At 41.3% G+C, this 20847-nt stretch overlaps 1 protein-coding gene across 1 annotated transcript in view; it reads right to left on the minus strand.

The window, feature by feature from the left end:
• Nucleotides 1-16048, minus strand: part of CCDC73 (coiled-coil domain containing 73) — a 48036-nt gene extending 31988 nt beyond the window's left edge. The window contains exons 1-7 of the mRNA XM_018567687.1: nucleotides 16043-16048; nucleotides 15842-15880; nucleotides 14533-14593; nucleotides 9682-9742; nucleotides 2211-2379; nucleotides 1804-2022; nucleotides 1163-1298 (exon numbers count right to left, since the gene is read on the minus strand). Of these exons, the coding sequence (XP_018423189.1) occupies nucleotides 1163-1298; nucleotides 1804-2022; nucleotides 2211-2379; nucleotides 9682-9742; nucleotides 14533-14593; nucleotides 15842-15880; nucleotides 16043-16048 (691 nt within the window). The remainder of the gene's footprint in view (nucleotides 1-1162; nucleotides 1299-1803; nucleotides 2023-2210; nucleotides 2380-9681; nucleotides 9743-14532; nucleotides 14594-15841; nucleotides 15881-16042) is intronic.
• Nucleotides 16049-20847: the final 4799 nt, after the last annotated feature.

The following is a 20847-nucleotide window of genomic DNA, read 5'->3' on the forward strand; positions in this document are numbered from 1 at the left end:
AGCACTGTGCATCCAAAGTGTTCAGTTAAGCTGCTGCAGCAAACTGAAGTGCAGCAGAATAGCTACTCAGCGCTTGGCTAAGGAACTGAACACACCTCTGGTCCTGTAATTGTTTTCCTCAAGAGAAGGGTCAAAGTCCAGGTAAGTAGATCTTTTGACAAGATGCCTATGATTTTGGTCATTTGACTGAACTGGAGGGGACCATGGACAGCATTTTCTCCAGGAAAGGTCCCTCCAGATTCTCTTTCTCTTTCCCAGTACAGGTCTGTTTTAAGCCATGTTGCCCCAGTGTCAGGGGAGCGCAGTAGTTGTTTGGGGCTCTCTGAGTGCATCCATTTTATTCCATTTTGTATAGTATCTGAAGAGATAGTTTAGGTATGAAGGAAGAGACATCTTGACTAGACATACAGTAATAGATATGCCCCAAAACAGTTAAATGGTAATATGGAGTTTTTTTTATATATCTGAGACAAAGATAACTGTTCAATGGTCATATGACCACTATAAAATCATTTACTGGATAGTTTTTAACAGTGTCACTATATAGGAAGCACAAACAATCATGAAAAATATAAAAACCTGGGAAACCAACATTTCTAGAAACGGGCTTGAAATCTTGGCAATAAGATATTCTCTTGTCACAGGTTTCGTTAAAGTGGAAGTAGCATCAGTAATGTGTAAGTGTAACATTTACAAGTTCTTATTACAGATATAACAGTACTCATCCAAGCAATGCCTTCATTAGAAGGGCAGCGGTGTCTTTTCTCAAGTATTACCTCAAGCATCTAATTCCTGCACTTTGTATCTCAGAGACAATTACATTATATACATTCTGCTGCCTGTGCAGTTCTTTTTTTGTTCACATATGTCTAACACAAGTAAACCCCTGCTGCTGCCTCTCACCTTGTGGCTTGCTGCAAAGATACAGCGTTTCAGTCTGATCACTGAGGGTAAAAGAGGCTGAGGGAATTATTCCTCCTGCCTGCAGCAGACTGAGAGTACCATCTCAGCCTAAGAAAAGTCACGTGACTGGAGCTTATAGAATGTTTGTTAGCTTAGCTGTTTTAAGATACTTTTGCTGTAAGTTACTAAGAGGTCCACTTTAAACATGCAATCATATTCAACATAGGGTTTTTAAAAGGTTCCTCTTGAACGGATTTACCATTTTGCTCAAGCTCTTCATGCACCTCATTTACCAAAAGGATTTGCTGTGTCATATTTTCAAAGCATTTTTCACATTCACCGAGCTGTTTCATGTGGTCTTCCTTTGCCAATATGTGCAGTTGCAACTTTTGCTCCTGTTTGTGAAAAAATATTACATTGTAATATAATGAAATCATATCCAATGTATTTTGCATTGCTAACTTAAAAACACTACCAAATTATAATCTTTACTATTTACCACAAAAGGCATTAGGAAAACTCTACAGTACTTAACATTAGTACGGCAGCTTCGGAAGGACAATTATGGGTACAGCGAATCACCTAAAGTTTTTGTATATCTCTTAAAAGAGAATCTTTAATGGAAGAAATAAGGAGGCTGCCTTTGCTGCCCTCTTTTACAAATGTTGGCTGCTTTGATGTCTCTGGCTAGAAAATTGTTTGAATCACCAACCTGGAACAAGCCAGTAAGGCCAAAGGGAAGTCAGAAGTCCTTATCTGCATGCAGTACTTGTGACAACCAGAAGAGCTACAAAACACTTTGCAAATTATAGCAATTGTCAACCCTCCTTAAAAACCTTCTCATCCCTCAGATGCCACTTGTATTCACTCCTGGTGAAACCCGGCCTCAGGACGCCCCACTATGCACCTGTCAGGCTGGATGGCTGGGCCGGGAGTGGAATCCCTTGGCAGGGACGATAGCAAGTCCAAGAGCGAGGTATCAAAAGGGCAATCCAAAAGAATAGTCAAGTCCGGGTCCTGGTCGAGGCAGGCAGCGAAGTTCACAGGCGTGGGGTCAGGCGAAAGGGTCGGTAGACGGGAGGTCAGATCAATCACAAAAGGCAGCTTCATACAGGGGGGCTGGGTGTTCACCATGAGGTAGAATAACTCAGCAATGAGTCAAGGCTCTGACCAGCTTTATATACACAGGGATTCCCGGGACCACCCCCTGGCTGACGGGGCAACCAGGAAGCTTCCTCAGTCAGGAGCCAATAGCAGGGCTGAGGCGGATGGTGAGTGCTGAGGACCTCCCCCAGCCTAAGTAGCACCTGGAACGCTGAGGGGCGCAAGCGCACTATACGTGCGCTCCTGCGCATGCGGCTTGCATACCGCGCACCTCGCACCGGCAAACCCAGCGCCAGATGCCCTGTCAGGAGGAGGAGCCTGCGTCCGATGCCCGCGCTGGCGAGCCTGGTGAGGAATGGCCCCCCTGGGTCCCTGACAGCACCAGTGGTTCAGGGTGTTAAAGTGACATTAAACCCTCAGATTGTTTAACATAAACCAATACTGTAATGTGTGCCTTACTGTAATCCATGGTTGTTTCCCTTCTCTTTGCTGCTCTTTCTTTTAAATCTGTATGTGTTCTCATGCTGGGCAGAACTTCTGTTTTGCAGCAGACTGCCTTGTCTCTGCAATGGATACATGGTGTCTGTATTCAGGTTCACAACCTGAGCCAGCACTACAGGAAGAGGCACTCAGCTGCAAAGGGAAGTTCTCCCCAAGCATGAGAAGAGATACAGATTTAAAAGTAAGAGCAGCAAAGAGAAGGGAAACTACCATGGATTACAGTAAGGCACACATTACAGTATTGTTTTATGTTAAAAAATCTGAGGGTTTAATGTCACTTTAAGAAAGACTCACTGGGGTTGAATTAGTAAAGGCAGATAGGTGGTTCACTTTGCAATAGAATTTTATTTTCTTCTTTCCTTGCTTCGTGAATGTGGTGAAAATTCACTTTGTATAGAATACATGATCATGAGAAAGGGAATTTAAAAAACAGTATATTTTTGCAGGATGTGACCGGGTAGCATCTTGGATCTTTTTTTTTTCTCTCCCTCTCCCCCGTTTTTCCTCCTCCCCCTTCCTCCTCCCCTTTCTACCCTCTTACTACTCCTTCTCCTCTGTCCACATTTACTTGGTGTCTTCTCCCTGTGTAGTGGGGTTCAGATAGTTCTCATTCTCCCTGCCACAGAATAATACTAATATGACTCTTCTACTGGGACCATTAAGCTGGATCTATTCCACCCTTGCAGAATTACATTGTCCTTTGTATTGCTGAGTCCCCCTTTTATCTGTTGTCTTTCGTTTTATTGTCGCTCGTTTCTGTAAACTTTTATGCAAAATTCAAAATAAAGACATAAAAAAACAACAATATTTTTTCATGATTGGATTATGAAAGCCAGCAGAGCTTTACCTCATTCACAAACCTAAAGGGAAAATTCCCTTGCAAAGTGAACAGCCTACTTGCCTTTAGTAATTCAGCCCCACTCAGTGTACTGGACCCCTCCCCTGGTAACCCCACTGGGAATGACTGCCCTCAATTTATTGGAATTTGTTAGTACTTTGACCCTCCCTGCACCCTTAGCTTAGCCTTTTACTAGATTTACAACATTACTACATTCCAGATAGAATACAAACCAACTCATACAGAATTCGTTTTTTTTTTTTACTTTATTGTAAAATGTATAGAAACCACCAAGCGTCTATCTCCCTTCGTTTTGTATTTACGGCCCCTATCATTGTATTTTAATATTTTGTATTTTAAACCAAAATGAATTGTATGTATTTCCATGGGCCTAACACATAAAGTTGTCTGGGAAACATCTATAAAGCAATAGGTCTGTGAAGCAACCACTTACATCCTTTCTCTTGTTTTGCAATGGATTCATGACAGTTGAAAACTTATATTAGGTCACTTTGCATACACATTATATATACCATCTAATATCTTTTACTTGATGCTATCTTATACTCTATTAGCAAAGTATATATTATCTGTACATTTGCTCAAATTAACAAAAGAATACTGTAACACATGTCCGGAGGTGGCTCTAGACTTTGTGAGGCCTTAGGCGAAACTCAAACATGAGGCCCCCACTTACACCCATATTGAAAGAAAATGCAAACAATAATTAAAAATGAACTACATGGTTGTTTCCCTTCTCTTTGCTGCTCTTTCTTTTAAATCTGTATGTGTTCTCATGCTGGGCAGAACTTCTGTTTTGCAGCAGACTGCCTTGTCTCTGCAATGGATACATGGTGTCTGTATTCAGGTTCACAACCTGAGCCAGCACTACAGGAAGAGGCACTCAGCTGCAAAGGGAAGTTCTCCCCAAGCATGAGAAGAGATACAGATTTAAAAGTAAGAGCAGCAAAGAGAAGGGAAACTACCATGGATTACAGTAAGGCACACATTACAGTATTGTTTTATGTTAAAAAATCTGAGGGTTTAATGTCACTTTAAGAAAGACTCACTGGGGTTGAATTAGTAAAGGCAGATAGGTGGTTCACTTTGCAATAGAATTTTATTTTCTTCTTTCCTTGCTTCGTGAATGTGGTGAAAATTCACTTTGTATAGAATACATGATCATGAGAAAGGGAATTTAAAAAACAGTATATTTTTGCAGGATGTGACCGGGTAGCATCTTGGATCTTTTTTTTTTCTCTCCCTCTCCCCCGTTTTTCCTCCTCCCCCTTCCTCCTCCCCTTTCTACCCTCTTACTACTCCTTCTCCTCTGTCCACATTTACTTGGTGTCTTCTCCCTGTGTAGTGGGGTTCAGATAGTTCTCATTCTCCCTGCCACAGAATAATACTAATATGACTCTTCTACTGGGACCATTAAGCTGGATCTATTCCACCCTTGCAGAATTACATTGTCCTTTGTATTGCTGAGTCCCCCTTTTATCTGTTGTCTTTCGTTTTATTGTCGCTCGTTTCTGTAAACTTTTATGCAAAATTCAAAATAAAGACATAAAAAAACAACAATATTTTTTCATGATTGGATTATGAAAGCCAGCAGAGCTTTACCTCATTCACAAACCTAAAGGGAAAATTCCCTTGCAAAGTGAACAGCCTACTTGCCTTTAGTAATTCAGCCCCACTCAGTGTACTGGACCCCTCCCCTGGTAACCCCACTGGGAATGACTGCCCTCAATTTATTGGAATTTGTTAGTACTTTGACCCTCCCTGCACCCTTAGCTTAGCCTTTTACTAGATTTACAACATTACTACATTCCAGATAGAATACAAACCAACTCATACAGAATTCGTTTTTTTTTTTTACTTTATTGTAAAATGTATAGAAACCACCAAGCGTCTATCTCCCTTCGTTTTGTATTTACGGCCCCTATCATTGTATTTTAATATTTTGTATTTTAAACCAAAATGAATTGTATGTATTTCCATGGGCCTAACACATAAAGTTGTCTGGGAAACATCTATAAAGCAATAGGTCTGTGAAGCAACCACTTACATCCTTTCTCTTGTTTTGCAATGGATTCATGACAGTTGAAAACTTATATTAGGTCACTTTGCATACACATTATATATACCATCTAATATCTTTTACTTGATGCTATCTTATACTCTATTAGCAAAGTATATATTATCTGTACATTTGCTCAAATTAACAAAAGAATACTGTAACACATGTCCGGAGGTGGCTCTAGACTTTGTGAGGCCTTAGGCGAAACTCAAACATGAGGCCCCCACTTACACCCATATTGAAAGAAAATGCAAACAATAATTAAAAATGAACTGTATACATTGCATATTGTAAGACGAGCGTTTAATCCCAGCAGCCAGGAATTTACAGCTTCTAGAGCTAGAATCTTATTTCTGTCTCATATCTAATTCTACAAACAACTTTACGCAAAACCATAACCCTAAGGAAGTAACATGCAGAGGTCAGATTAAGTAAGTTTTCTTTTTTTTTTCTGACATCAGAGCCGCCGGCAGCCGTCAGTCAGAAAAAAAAATCAGCATAGGAATGCATAGCTACATTCCTATTGGCTATTTCACTTTGCAATAGCCAATAGCAAACTAGCTATTGCACCCGCCCACTGCTGCTGTCAATCAGCAGAGGGGACCTGAAGTTCTCCATCAGGTCCCCTTCTAGTGATTGACAGCAGCAGAGTAAACCTTTCCAGGAGAAAGTGTTTCCAGGAGAAAGTGCATGCAGCATTATTGCAGATTGCAGAGGATCGGAATGCATGCACTAATGTGTCACATGTTTGCGTGTCGGAGATCGCACTGTGGGCGGGGGGCATGGCTACACTGCCATTGAGTTCAATGCACAACCACGCCCCAAAACAAAGTGAGCCGGCCGGGTTGCGTTCCAGTGCATTCCAGAGGCCGAACGCACTGGAACGCACTCCTTAGGGTGGGACTGGGCCCTTAGGGCTTGTTCACACCAATTACAGTGCGTTCCAGAGCGGTAGCTGCTGGAACGCACCGCAATCACGCACAAAACTTACCCCTGCGTTCTAGGGTGGGAGGGGGCGGGACGGTGCATTGAAGTCAATGGCACCGCAGCCACACACCCCGGCCGCAGTGCGATCGCGGCACCCCGAATGCATGAAACATTAGTGCCTGCGTTCCGATCCAGTGCAATCTGCACAAAATAGTGCTTGCAGCATTTTTGCAGATCGCACTCGACGGGAACGCATGCACTAATGTGTCACACGTTTGGGTGCCGGAGATCACACTGCGGGCGGGGGGCGTGGCTGCGGGGCCATTGACTTCAATAACTCTCTCCTCTGCAGGAAAAGATATGTCGAGTGATATGTCGCGTCTGAAGTCCCGCCGCGCAGCTTCTCCCTCTCTCTTCAGTGACAGATCCAGGAAGGGGGAGGGGGGTTGCGGTGCGGTGGCTGCGGGGGAATTGCTGGCGATCATTCTCCCCGTGAGGAAATGGCTGCTCCCTCCCAGCCCAGGGGCGGACTGACCAGAGGCAGGTTAGTTGAAGCTGCAGAGGCGAGCTAGGCGGCCACGAGGCCCTCGTGAGCGCGAGGCCTAAGGTGACCGCCTAACTCGCCTAATTAGAGAGCCGCCTGTGCACATGTCACACATACGTCTTTAAGCAGTCACATATATAAAAACAGAAAACAATCACATGTTAATACTTTTTTTTTTAAAAAACAGATTAATTAAATGTACACTCTACTGTTAAACTACAAGCTCTCCTTCATTGAAGCGTGACCTCTTATAACACAACTTTGTTTTATGCAATGTCTATAGATTGAAAAATAACACTGCAAATGGATGTAATTACCAGCGATTGAACGCCTGTTAAATACCATTCACAAATTTCTATTAAAAGTCTATTAGATAAAATATATTTTATTTTTCTCATGAGCGTGCTTCTTTTTAGGTTTAAAAGTATTATATGTGCTTAAAGATCAGTAATAAATTGGGACTATAATCAAAAGGAATGGGTAACATAACATGAGCAGAGTTGAATATACAATGCTCATTTTTCATGTTTTATAAGGTATGAAATTAAACACAGCGAAATAAATGGAATATCATAATAAGCAAAGAAACAACAACTATTTTAAAATCACTTCCAACTCTAAGGCCGTGTTTGTCCTAAGCCACTTCTCATTGACATGTTTTAATTACATAATAAAATTGTCAATAGAATACTTACAGCAATTACAACATCTAGAAATGAGCTGCCCTGGTAGTAATATGGCTTTCACTGTACTTATCTCAAGGTGTCTGTGCTCAGAAAGTTTTATTATACACAGGAGTGAAAAGTGCAACTTTACAGCAAAATTAAACAAAGTCTTTAAGATATATAAATGTATCCGGGTACAAATCTGAACCTACACAAAACACAATTTGATTATTGGAAATACAGTGACTATACCCAGGGTCCACCTTAGGTTATATGGTGCCCTATGCAAAATTTTAGTATGGAGGATTCCTACCCCAGTGAAAAACGTGAATCTTGTTTGTAACAAGTTGCCTTCGTCTATACAAATTCCTTGAGCCTAAGAGGGTTATTCACAATAGCCCATACAGCTCCCGAAGGCGGCCGAGCAGCTCAGCCGAAACCCGAAGGCATATGCTTCGGCTCGACTGAGCCGAAGTGACATCCGAAGCGGGCAAAGTGGCCTGCCGACAGCCTCGCAACTTACAGCTGGGCGCAGTCAGCCGTGATCTCACGGCTGGCTCCACCCAGTTGCAATGACAGATCAGCGCCCCCAGGTTACCTGGGGACGCTGAACTGTCATTAAACAATGACAACTGGGTGGAGCCGGCCGTGACTCTAGCAGGTCCCAGCCAATAGGAAACAGTTGGGCGGAGCTAGCTGTCACTGCTAGATCCGTCCAATTGTTTTTTTTTAAAGAAATCTTTATTTATTTTTTTTAAATGTATCATTTATTTACATTTTAACCATTTATTTTCTACTTTTTTTTTTCTTTCTACTTTTTTCACTGATTTTCTATTCTGCTCGGTACCACAGAGGTAACGAGCAAAATAGCCGAGCCGAATGCCGCAAGACCGGTATTCGACTATTCACTCACTGCTGTTCGGCCCCTATGAGAATTGGCCGAACGGCAGCAAGTAGCCTGCCGAAGGTTCGGCCCAGCCGATGCAGATGCTGGATTGGCTGAGTCGAACGTGTTCTTCACTTCGGCTCAGTCGAACATGCTGAGCATGTTCGGTTGAACCGAAGCCAGCCAAAGCTAGCCGATGTACGGCTAATTTCAGCCGATGTACTGAGCAGAAGTGAATAGCCGAACAGCGTTTGGCTTTGTTCACTTCGGCTCCGTTATTCACTCGGCTGCCTTTGGCAGCTTTGTTAATAGCCCTCTACGTGTTAATTCGTAAGTGCAGTAACTCATGGCCACCAGTCAGAATAAACTGCCAAATCCAGTACAAGATGGATTCTAATTGGTTCGTATGGGATACTGTACTTCTTTAACACCTGCCCTCAAGTCTAAGCTATAGGCATGGCCAGTGCTTCTCGTGACTACAGCTGCAAATATTATTTAGTAGTTTAAGGTCCAAGGGAGTGTAGTAAACCTCCCTGGACATGGCCTGAAGAGGAATATCGACCCTAGATTGAACAGAAGAATGGTGCGAATGGTAGACAAAGAGCCATGGAAAACTTCCAAAGAGATACGAGGTGAAGTCCAAGGTCACGGTAAATTAGTGTCTGATCACACCATCTATTGCTTTTTTGAGTGACAGATACTCAAAATTAAACTACAATGCTGAAAGAAAAATATAAGAAAGAATTTGCTAAAATGCATTTTGACAAGCCACAATGCTTTTGTGGGAGAATGTCCTTTGGACAGATGTGACAAAACTGGAGCTTTTTGGCATGTCACATCAGCTCTATGTTCTATATGAGGCTTTCACAGAAAACAATATCATATCTGCAGTTAAAAATGGAAACGTGTTATGTTTTGGGGCCGTTTTGCTGCATCTAGCACAGGGCACCTTCAATCTGTGCAGAGCACAATGAAATCTCAGGACTATCAAGGAATTCTGGAGTGAAAGGTACTATTCACTATCCTCCAACAGTACAATGACCCAAAACACACCGCTAAAAGCACTCTAGAATGTCTAACAACAAAACATTGGACTATTATGAAGTGGCCTTCTATAAGCCTTGACCTGAATCCTAATCCGTGCATCTATGGAAAGAGCTGAAACATTCAGTCTGGAGAAGGCACCCTTTTACCCTTAGACAGCTGGAACTCAAGAAGAGTGGGCCAAATTACCTGTTGGCGGCTGCAGAGGTTTCCCTGAGAGCTAGATAAATCACTTGTTTGCAGTGATTGCCTGTAAAGGTTGCGCAACAAAATATTAGGTTAAGGGTCTCATCATTTTTGTCATGCCATTTTCATTTCTTTTAATATTTTAGAACATTCTGTTAAATGAAAAGCAAAGTTTTGTTATTAATAGGGAACAAATAATGATGGATGACAGTTCCTTTTTACTTGTCTACATCTGTATATCAGGGCTGTCGAACACGTATTGGCACAACCGCCCGTGTGATTCCCATGTATTGCTATGATTGTCAGTGTGTTACCTACATTTGTTATCTATTGCTTGGCTGTGCCCAAATATTGCCAATCATTGTCATTGCCCACATATTACCACAAAAGCCTTTGTGTGGCCCAATGTAACGTGTTGCCCAAATATTGTCACAAATGGCAGTGTATTAACTGCGTATTGTCACATATGTCCATGCATTATCTCTGTGTATTGCTATAGTGCCCTTTGAGTGAGTGTGTAACCAAGTCTGCACTGTTTCGTTTGGGGACCATATTACCAGTGTGGAGTGAGAGTGAATGTCCCCTGCAGAAGCACAGACAGCAATGAAAAGCTATAGGAAATTATTTTTTACTATGACAGCACTGGAAGAGATTTGTTTTTGAGTAAGGTGCCAGTTTTGGGGCTCACTGATGAGTGGTTGTGTGAGTCCTGGGCTGCTCAACGCTCTACAGGTACTGGGGAAGGTGTTGGTACCCCAGACCGGTAGTGTGTGTGTGTGTGTGCTTTCTTCAAATCCCACCAGATATTTTCTATGGGGTTCAAGTCAGGTGACTGTGATGCCACTGTAGAATCTTCCAAGACTTCTTCTACAACCAAGCCATGGTGGAATTTGAGGTATGCTTGGGATTATTTTACTTTTGGAAGGTCCAATGACTCCCGAGTTTCAGCTTCATCACAGACAGCATGATGTTTTCACCTAGGATTATCCCTATACTTGTAGCACCCCCCTGTCCACCAGAGGCCTGTGGTGGACCCCCAAAAGGGCAGAGAAGGCTAACATTTCACTCTCAGGGGTAGATCCTTAGGAAGTGAAGGGATGTGTGATCAAGAAAGTTGCGCGCCAGTCACTTTAACTACCTTTTTTAATGCTTTATTGCAGAACAACAACTGGGAAAGAGGGTTTAGGCCTTAGGACATCCATAGTAAAAATAGGACAGACTCCAGACACACCAATCCCTTTCAGACTTCCACAGTGAAGAATCATGAGGAGCACAGGCTGACACTGGGTAATTAACAGCTGATCAGGGATAGGCATAATGTTTAACAGCACTACAGGTTTACCTAGATTGTAAACTCCTTTGAAGAAGCAACTGATGTAGTTAGATCTATGTGCTCTGCAAGCTACTAAGAATCTTTACATACACTGCTGCAACTGTAGCAAGCTTTTCCTTCTAAGTAACATGTTATAGACTAAGCTTCAATGACTGTTCCTCATATCTGCTCTCTCATGAGGTGGAAAAGTTGGTTAGGCTAAGAATCCATTTTGTTTTGATGTTCAAGACTCCATTTGTTGAATATCTGAACAAAAGTCTCTATGTACATAAATTCACAGGTTTTGCATAATTTGCTATATTTGCAACTTGTTAGACTTATGAGCTGATGATTAATTGACCAATACTCCCAAATATGGTATAGTTTCAGACACCAGACCAAATCGGCCTACCACAAAAGAACCATTAGTTCCTCTAACCGAGTTAACCGCTTCATAGCTGTGATAAATAATCAAATATTATTGGATGATTTGTATTTCCTTGCCTGCCCAGTGTGGGATGCCACTGGGATGTGTCTCATTAATTATGCTAATATGCCTTTACTTAAACATGAATGTAACCTTTTTTGAGGTGTAGTATGCTGGCTATCATACTGTCCAACATACAGTATGTTGAATAAATCTTACTCATGCCAAGGACACAAATCTCTCTGTTCCTGTTCTTTTGCGAGGTCTGGTATTCCTGCCAGGACACTCATACCGATGGTCAGAAGATTGTATCAAGTCAAAGCATTTGCTTCATTTTGCTCTGAGGCACCATAAAAGAAGGCTACAGTAAAAATGATACTGCAGGCCTAATTGCCTCTAGATCTGTGGATTTTTTTTCAGATGTGTTTGTGTTGACCTGCGTTCTATGTGTATTGCAGTCTGTGTCTACAACTGAAGTAAATGCAGGCTGTGAACACATGGGAATGTATGTCTATTTTCAACCGCAGAACAAGGCTTTGCATCTGAATAAGATGCATCTACAAGCCTATGTGGAAAGGATTTGGATGCTCACATTCTGTAAACAGGTTTGGCGGGCACGTTGGTCTGAAATTATTAACATATAAGATATGTTTATCTTCTATCGGGTGTTGATGTTTAACTTGCATTCGGGTCAAAGGACGCGTTATTCAATTTCACCATATTCTGTGTGAAACCAGCCTTGCGTTAAAGATGATTTCCAGCCCAAATGTCAGGGTACTTAAAGCTAAATCAGACATTTATTTTTTAGCCGGTTAATTAAAATCCCCTTTTGTAATAGTCTGACAATATTATCGTTTTTCTTTCCAGCCGAGCAGAAGAATTTCACAGCTTTTATTCAATCAAGCTTGGCGGTGTGTCCACAGCGAGGCTTTCTATATTCGTCATTAGCACTAAAGAGCGGACCTGCAGCAGGATTTTCACAGGGAGCTTTGTTTTCATTCAATTATTTTAGTTGCATGACTTTTATACGATTCTAATAAATTGTGAATACAGTGTTTAAATACTGAGAGACCTTCAGCAGACACAATCTGATTTAGTGCAGCAACAACATAATATACATTACAAAATGAAAAGCATGTTGCAACAGGCTGGCTGCCTTGGGTCCTATTATTGCCAACCCCACCACCATGCACACAGTATTTTGGCTCATGAAAGCTAGTGGTCATTTATGGGGTAAAAACATTAGCAAAAAGTTTTTAGCATATAACTTTCCATCAATAATTTGTACACCAGGTCATTTTTGCTGTCCGTACATACATAGCACTAATGCTTCCAATCCATACGAAATTGGTGCTTTGATAATCACACCCAAAAGCCTAATTTTTATTTACTCCACCAGCTAAGCTGAACCCTCAACCCATATTTTGCCCCCCAGATAGCCATAGCCCTGAACACTGAATGTATCCCTTATTCCTAGAATACATGGGGACCATGGGGAAAAAAAGTAGTCCCCCTCCAGAAGAAAGGACAGTGTCAGCACCAATTCAGAGATGATTTGAGGATCTACAGCCGAGTGATACACAAATAAAATACATTTTTGTCAATAGTTAGGGTACTTGAATGCATTTCTAAGATTTTACTCCGAAATGTATTGCCACTTTAAGGAGGGATATGAATACCTTGTATAAAAACATACATTGTTCATATAGTGAACTTAGTGCAAAGTTGTTCACTTTAAGGTCAATGCAGAGGACAAGGGGGCACTATTTCCGTCTCAAATAAAAATAGGTTCCGCATACAGAAAGACTTCTTCAGAGTTACAGCTGTGAAAATGTGGAATATAAGTTTCAGAAAATTATAACAGCTTTGGACTGAAATGGAAGGGTCATTTTAATTAACACTGAATTACAAAATGGTTTCTGTAGCAATTATATATACTATATTATTTTTGTAACGAAAGTGGAGTTTTCCTATAATACAGACTGCATCTACAAAACTTTTTTAACTATTTATTTTTTAAGGAACCATTTTACATCAACAGGAGGGATTGGTTCTGGATGATCTGGTTTTACATAGAAACACACATTTGAAAAGTAGAAAGTTTTACTTTTTAAATTCTGCTTCATATATGATATGATTTTTTTTCTTCTATTTCCAATTTTCAACCGAGTGCATTATCGGTTAGTCAGGCTTTCATTCCTCCTGACTCATATATATGATGGTAATACTGGAATAGATGGTTTTACATTTATCAATGTCCTCCTCCAGAAATGATCATACTGGGCGAGGTCTCCCTATACCCTGAGCAAACTTGACAAGGTATTCTTGTTTTTACTACTTTTGCTTATTGGTTTCCAGGAAAGCCATTAAGTGGTAAGATATGAAAATATGAAATACATGGCTGAACAATGAATGGGATAGTGCTGTTAGGCTGTAACTTCTCTTGACAAGTTACAGCTGCTTGAAACATTTGTTGTGCAATGCATAAAGCAAGCTTCTAAGCAAAAAAATGAAAGAGAAAACATCTATCAACTTACTAGTGAGAGGTAAGACAAAAGCTACACATGCATCTATTAATTTTTAACTTTTGTGACCTAGTCACATGACCTATGCCTAGGCAGAGGATGTACCAACAATGAGGATCTTGGGAAAGGCAGACAGATTCAGTCTCTGGGTCATTATTGCAAGACTGAGCAGCTTTGGCTTTTACAGTTGTTGATGTACCTGTAGAGTAAAAGTACTGTACGGAGGCCGAGAATGGCACATAAAACAAAACTGGGGGGTAATCAATTATATTTTGTATTGTTACTTATTTTTAAATTAATACCACCAGACACTAGCTCAGCTTTAAAGTATGTATTACCCCCAAAGTTTTATCACACATATGCTGTATGTGTCTGATTTTCATTTTGTTTTTTATTAATCTATCTTGTTCATTTTGTTTGTTCTTTAATTGCTTAGAAATATCTGGAGATCCTGCCAGTTCCCCTTCTGACCTTCTTCAATGTGACCTTGCCAGGGAGAGAAGCAGATCCATGCTGGATTAGTCAGTTTGCATATCTGTTTTCCCCTTTGGAGATACAGGATGTCAAGCACACAAACAGGGTGCCTGTACCTCCCGTAATCAGTTTAGCGCCACGACCCCTGCTCAGCTTCTCTGGGTTGATTACCACCAGCTGCAAGCAGAAACCTCGCTATCAAAACAGCAGCTGATTGGAGCATACACAGACAAGGAATGTACATCCCACTGTGTGTGACATCAGACACTGCTCCAAACTTAAGAAAACAGGCACTCAGAAAAAGATAATCCCGATGTAACTTTATTCAATATGACATAAAAAGTGTACTAAACCTTGCTGACGCACTTCAGCCCTTCAACTGGCCTTAAACATATCATTAAAAAACCATACAAATTGGGAATTCACATCTTGTGTATTTTTAATCTTATGATTAAAGGGTTATTAAACACCCTGGTTTAAAAAAAAAACGCTTTAAAAGCAGTTTAAACTTACCAGTGTCTTCACCGCGCGCTCCAGTCCGAAAATGTGAAAATTCTCGGGCGGCCGCAAAGCATCTTGGGGCGGGCGCATGCGCAGTTCACATTTTCGGCCCGGGGCAGACGAGGAGAAACGCAAGGTAAGTATATAGATGCAGGCACCCGCATGCAGACACCGTGGGACAGGAAGTGCCAGCAAGGACAGAGGAGTCAACGCTGGATCGGAGACCCGCAGCAGCGCTGGAGGGACAGATGAAAACGACAGGAAAGAAGATCAGATTAAGAGACATCATTTAAGGTAAGTGCTTTCATTAACATTGGGGGGAGGGAAAAATATATTTGACTTTAATGTCACTTTAAGGCTGTTGAAGGGCTGAAATGTGTTAGTGAGGTTTTGTACGTGTTATTAGAAAGATGATCTTTTCCAAGTGCCGGTTTTCTTAAGCTTGGAGTTCGTTTGGGTCTGGCAGAGACTTTCACCGAACACTGTTTTTTCAGTACAGATTTGGCAGAGGAGTTTGAACAGGCTCCTCTCTTTGTATGTTACATCAGACACTGCTGCCCCCCAGCTTGAGGACAGAGATGAGAAGAAAGACTGTGTGGTCACGTGACCACCAAATAAATCATAGTACAAAACATTTGTTTAAAAAAAAATGCTTTAAGCAAAAATGTTAAGCAATTAATATTTTCTACATTAAAATTAGATTTTATTGTATTCTGTTTACACGCACATTGCATTCAAAATCTAGTTTAATTCAAACAAAACAATCTGCCTGTGAAAAATAATGAATACTGCTGCTTAGTTACAATGTTATTTGTAGGATCCATCATAACTGAAAAAATACATGTCTAAAACAACAATAGAGCATTATTTATAACCTTATGAATAAAAGTATCAAATAAGCAGCCATTGTACTATGTTACTTACCATTTCATCTACCTTTTTCTGCAAGCTGTATTTCGACAGCTGCAACAAGGAAAACATATAAACATTATTTACATTATTATACCAGCAAGAGCCAAGTAATGTGTTCTCAATAAATAATAGGCAACTTTTCACAGCAAGTATTGTCAATCGGTAAATAGTGATATCAGCCGGGAAACACTGCGACTGTGTAACTCGGTTTACCTTCATCTTGGGGGCTGGTTTACTTGAGAATAACTCAATCAATTGAATGAAAGTGTATGTCAAGGCACAGAAAACAAATGTAAATGTCACAGCAAGCCCATACATCTCCTCTAAACTCTCACCAATCCCTAACCTAAAATCCCAACTTCAGACAAAACTATTTTTATTGTGAATAGGGGAGGGTTAGAGACGTTGTCAGGTTTACTTGCTGCCTGTCTCACTTTTGGTGAGATTGCTTAATATATTCCCATCCCATTCCTGGGCAAAACCTGGAGTATAACGATGCTGTAGCATGTAAGCTGGTGTTAGCATACAGATAAGAACATATGTTGCCAGCACACCAATAATCTCTAAAGGATAGTCCAAGCATTTATTAAAGCAATCATATCAGAAACAGTGCTAGTGCAATGCTTTAAGGGCATGCAGGATCTCTTTGGCAGGCATGTAATGCCATACCACATGCCTGATGAAGAGGTCCTGCATGGCTTTGAAACATTGCCTGTGTGATGTGGTTGCTTCAATTGCACACATTGGTGTGATGTGGTTGCTTCAATAAATACCTGGATTATTGTTTACACGTCCATGTTGTGCTGGCAACATATGTTCTTACCTTTTGGTGAGATCTCCCCTTACCTCCTGTCAGGACAGTAAATGATGGGACAGCAGGATAGAGACAAAAACACAATTTTAGTAGACTGGGGAAGGGTTAGAACTTGTATCAGTGTTTTCAGAGCTGTCCATGCCTTCCTGACCTGGTTACCACCATACCCTCCATTTCTTGCACAGGCATAATAAGAACAGGAACTGAGAAAAAATCTCCCCAATTGGATCATCAACAAAAACCAGAATTGTTGACTCTCCCCTACTCTATCCAAAACTAAAAAAAAAACAATTTGGGCTAGGGTTAGGCTTTACCCAACAACCTAAAATGTACTCTTTATGCTCAACCTAACTAACATTGGACTTTATAACCAAACTTTATAACCCCTTCTCTAATTTTGGACCTTAACCTTAGGCCCCATGAAAGGTGCTGTTTAACTATGCATTAATGCAGTGCATGGTAATGCATAAAGTTAAGTCTGCTTCGTTACAGTGGCATTTATTTTGAATGATATATCATTGCACCTAGGCAGCACACCTGTGAACAATCTGTGCCTAGTGGTGCACTGCTCCCATTGCTTGCAACATTTTTTCTGATTGTGCTGGACCGGAATGCAGACGTTGAGGTGCCACGTGTTCTGGTGCGGATGATCGCACTGCGGGCAGGGGGGGGGGCATGGCTGCGGTGCCATTGACTTCAATGCACCGCCATGCCCCCTCCTGCCCCAGAACGCAGGGAGCCGGCCGTGATGCGATACAGTGCGCTCCAGCACCTAACCATGCACTGTATATGGGGTGAACAAGCCCTCAAATATACAGACTGTAGATAGACAGACAGATTGAGACAGACAGACAGATTGAGACAGACAGATTGAGACAGACAGACAGACAGATTGAGACAGACAGACAGATTGAGACAGACAGATTGAGACAGACAGACAGATTGAGACAGACAGATTGAGACAGACAGACAGATTGAGACAGACAGATAAATAGACAGACAGACAGACAGATAGATAACTGAAGTCATTTTTTTTTTTTGATAGACCAAGGGAGGGTTATAACCCCTGTACATGTTTTTGCTATCTGTGTCCTATTGGGGAAATTTCCCTTCACTTCCTGTCTGATCAGCAGAACAGGGAGTGAGAGGAAATCCCTCCAAAGTAAGAGAAATTCAAGGTGGTCAGCTAGATCACCAGAACTAGTGTCCCCATTGGAAGATTTCCCATCTATTCCTGTTCTGATGACAACCCAAATTTGAGATAATCTGTCACTTTCAGTGATAACGGTCACCAGGACAAATAAAGAGAGTGAATCTACTCTACACAGACAGCAAAACAAAAAACAAAAACAAAAAACTGACAGGGGTTCTAATCCATGTCTACTCTATTCAAAACTAAGAAAAAAAATGTTTTGGCTTCAGTTGCACTATAAGTTACAGCATAACCTCTTTGGCATTCATGCTGTATATACATTATTTGTAAGCTCGCACAATCAGGGCCCTCTAACTATCTTGTCTTGATTTGTATTGTAACTGTACTGTCTTCCTTTATATTGTAAAGCACTGTGCAAACTGTTGGCTCTATGTAAATCCTTTAAATTAAAAAACTGTGGTTATGGATTTTAAAGAAAAATAAAAGCACCAAAGCACAGACATCAGTTTTCTGCACACAAAAAAATGGAATAAAGTTGGTAAAGGCTAAGGTTGATGAAAGGAAAAGAGGATGCTAATATCTACATTTATTATTTCCATTTAAAATCAGATCAGCTACATACAAACACTGCATTATATTTTATTGTGACAGGTATTAGTGTTTCATTTACAGGTCACAATACCATTTAGTACAAAATGTCATTCCTTCACTTAGACGCTGCTACTCAATTTCTCATCCGACTGTGTATCAGGAGCAGTGGACCATAAGATACACTATACATCACTTCCACTGTGGCATGTAGTGAACTAGGCAAAACAAATCCCAACTGATCTCATGGATAAGGTCATCCTTGTGGGGGCTTTTATTTTAGTTCCAAAATGCAAGAAGCATTAGGAAGATGATTGAGCATGCCCAGGCTGACAGGGAAAAACAAGCTATTTGCAGAAGAATTTTAATAAGGATCAAATGCACACTATACCTCCAACAGTACAATTAACCAATACTAACAACGAATAATGCTTGGCATCCTTGGTCTGATGCAACTGAAAGCCGGATAATTGGAAAATTTTTAAGGGTTTCTTCTTTTAATTTATTTGACTTAATAGGAAAATATTAATGATTTGGGAACAATTTTATTAAGCTGGTTTTCAGGTGTACACAGTTGTTTTGGATTTGTTTTTTTAACCATACACAGGGGGGAATTTAGCTAAACTGGGGCAGATAGAAAAAAAAAAAACTTTGAGCGTTTAATAATACTTTAATCAGGCAAGGTAGAGGTGTGAATGGAAGCAAAAGCTTCACTAGCAGCTGGAAAGAGTAGGTCTCCCAACACTCCAGTTGCATGTCAAGAGAATATGTCACGTCACCGCTTTTCCAGTTCATTATTTTCTGAACTATTTCCAACTGTTTTTGCCATCTTTTAGTGAACTATGCCAATCATATAAAGATGCCGGCTTACATGGGCTTTAAAAACATAACGTTTCTACCAGATTGGCAAACGTGTTTAGCTAATTTTCAAAAACTAGCCCACTTTATTTAAAAAATACACCACGTTTGTCTAAAACATTAAAGACTGGTTTACTGTGTATCCAGTGTGTCAGTTAGCGGTTTAAAGGAGAACTATGGGGTCAGTGTTTTTCCCCATAGTTCTCCTTAGGGTAACGGGAGGACACAAACTAGCGTCCTCCCGTCACCCTAAGCTCAGTATACCGCGAGCTACAGCTCGCGGTATACTGAGACGCCGGTGCGGATCCCGACATCGATGTCGAGATCCACCCAGCTGCGTGAGTGACAGCTGGCTCTGCCTATCTAGAGGCAGAGCCAGCTGTACCCGCCCCATCCCCCGACCTATCCGCTATTCAGCGCTGGCGGATCGGAGCGGGGAGGGGGGAATCCAGCCCCTCCCCTGTCACGGCAGAGAGCCGTGACAGGATCGAGAGGTGAGCGAACACCGGTATATGTTCGCTCACCTCCCGATCTACTGAGCCGACCTGTGACAGTCCCATTGTCACAGGTCGGCTAGAACTATGAGGTGAGTGGAAAGCACTTACCTCATAGTTCTCCTTTAAAGTGAAACTTTATGTAAACATTTTAAAAAAGGGCGACCAGGCATGCTTTGCATTGCAATAAAGAACTCTTACCTGCCTGTTCACCTGCTAATGGACAACGTACACAGAGCTGCACATGTGCAGCTCAGTCTACAACTTCAGCGTATGTTGGGATGAATAAACTTCAGTGCATGCGCAGGATTAATATCATCCCGGCATGGCCAATCAAGGAAGCTGAAGATACTAACTCTGGAAGAAGACCTAGCAAAGATGTCAGCGCTGAAGAGGGAGCTCGCCAATGTCTCATCCCTGGAGGGGAGGTGAGTATAGTTCCAAAAATGTCACCAGGCCACTTCTTTACAAATAGACCCCAGTGTGTAGTGGAATATGGAAATACGGAGAAGAACGTGTGCATAGAAGCTTTCAATTGACAGAACAATGAAGTGTGAAATCACCTGCAGGACTTTTATGTCTTCTCTTAAGCCAAAGTTTTCTCTTTCCTTTGTTTCTGCCGTTAGTTGAAACCTTGCCTTAAAGAAAAAGAGAAAAAGAATGGAAACAGACTGTTATGTTACAAGATTGGATATTTACATTTGATATCAGATATACTACTTCAGTGAAGGCTCATGACAGTATGGGATCTTCTACGCTGTTTGGAATGCCAAAAGCCCGTCTTTACTGGATAGCATGAAAGTGATTTCCTATCTATTGCTCAATCACAACTAGGGAATAAATACATCACCAAACAGGCTTAAATACCTTTTCTGAAGTGTTTCATATAATACTTTGGGGTATTTATCAATGTTTCACCCAAGAATAATTTTTTTTAAATTAAATTGATAGATGCACAAATCTTGGGTACATTTTGGGTGAAAACATTAATATATTGACTTCTTTGTGTAAATTTTACTGCTTGCTGCAACAAATTGCCAGCATACCTCCATGGAGATATCTTCGCCCCCCCCCCCCCCCCCCCCCCCCCCCCCCCCCCCCCCCCCCCCGC

Source organism: Nanorana parkeri, unplaced genomic scaffold (genome assembly GCF_000935625.1).
Source record: "Nanorana parkeri isolate BGI_ZX_2015 unplaced genomic scaffold, ASM93562v1 scaffold30, whole genome shotgun sequence".
Taxonomy (NCBI): domain Eukaryota; kingdom Metazoa; phylum Chordata; class Amphibia; order Anura; family Dicroglossidae; genus Nanorana; species Nanorana parkeri.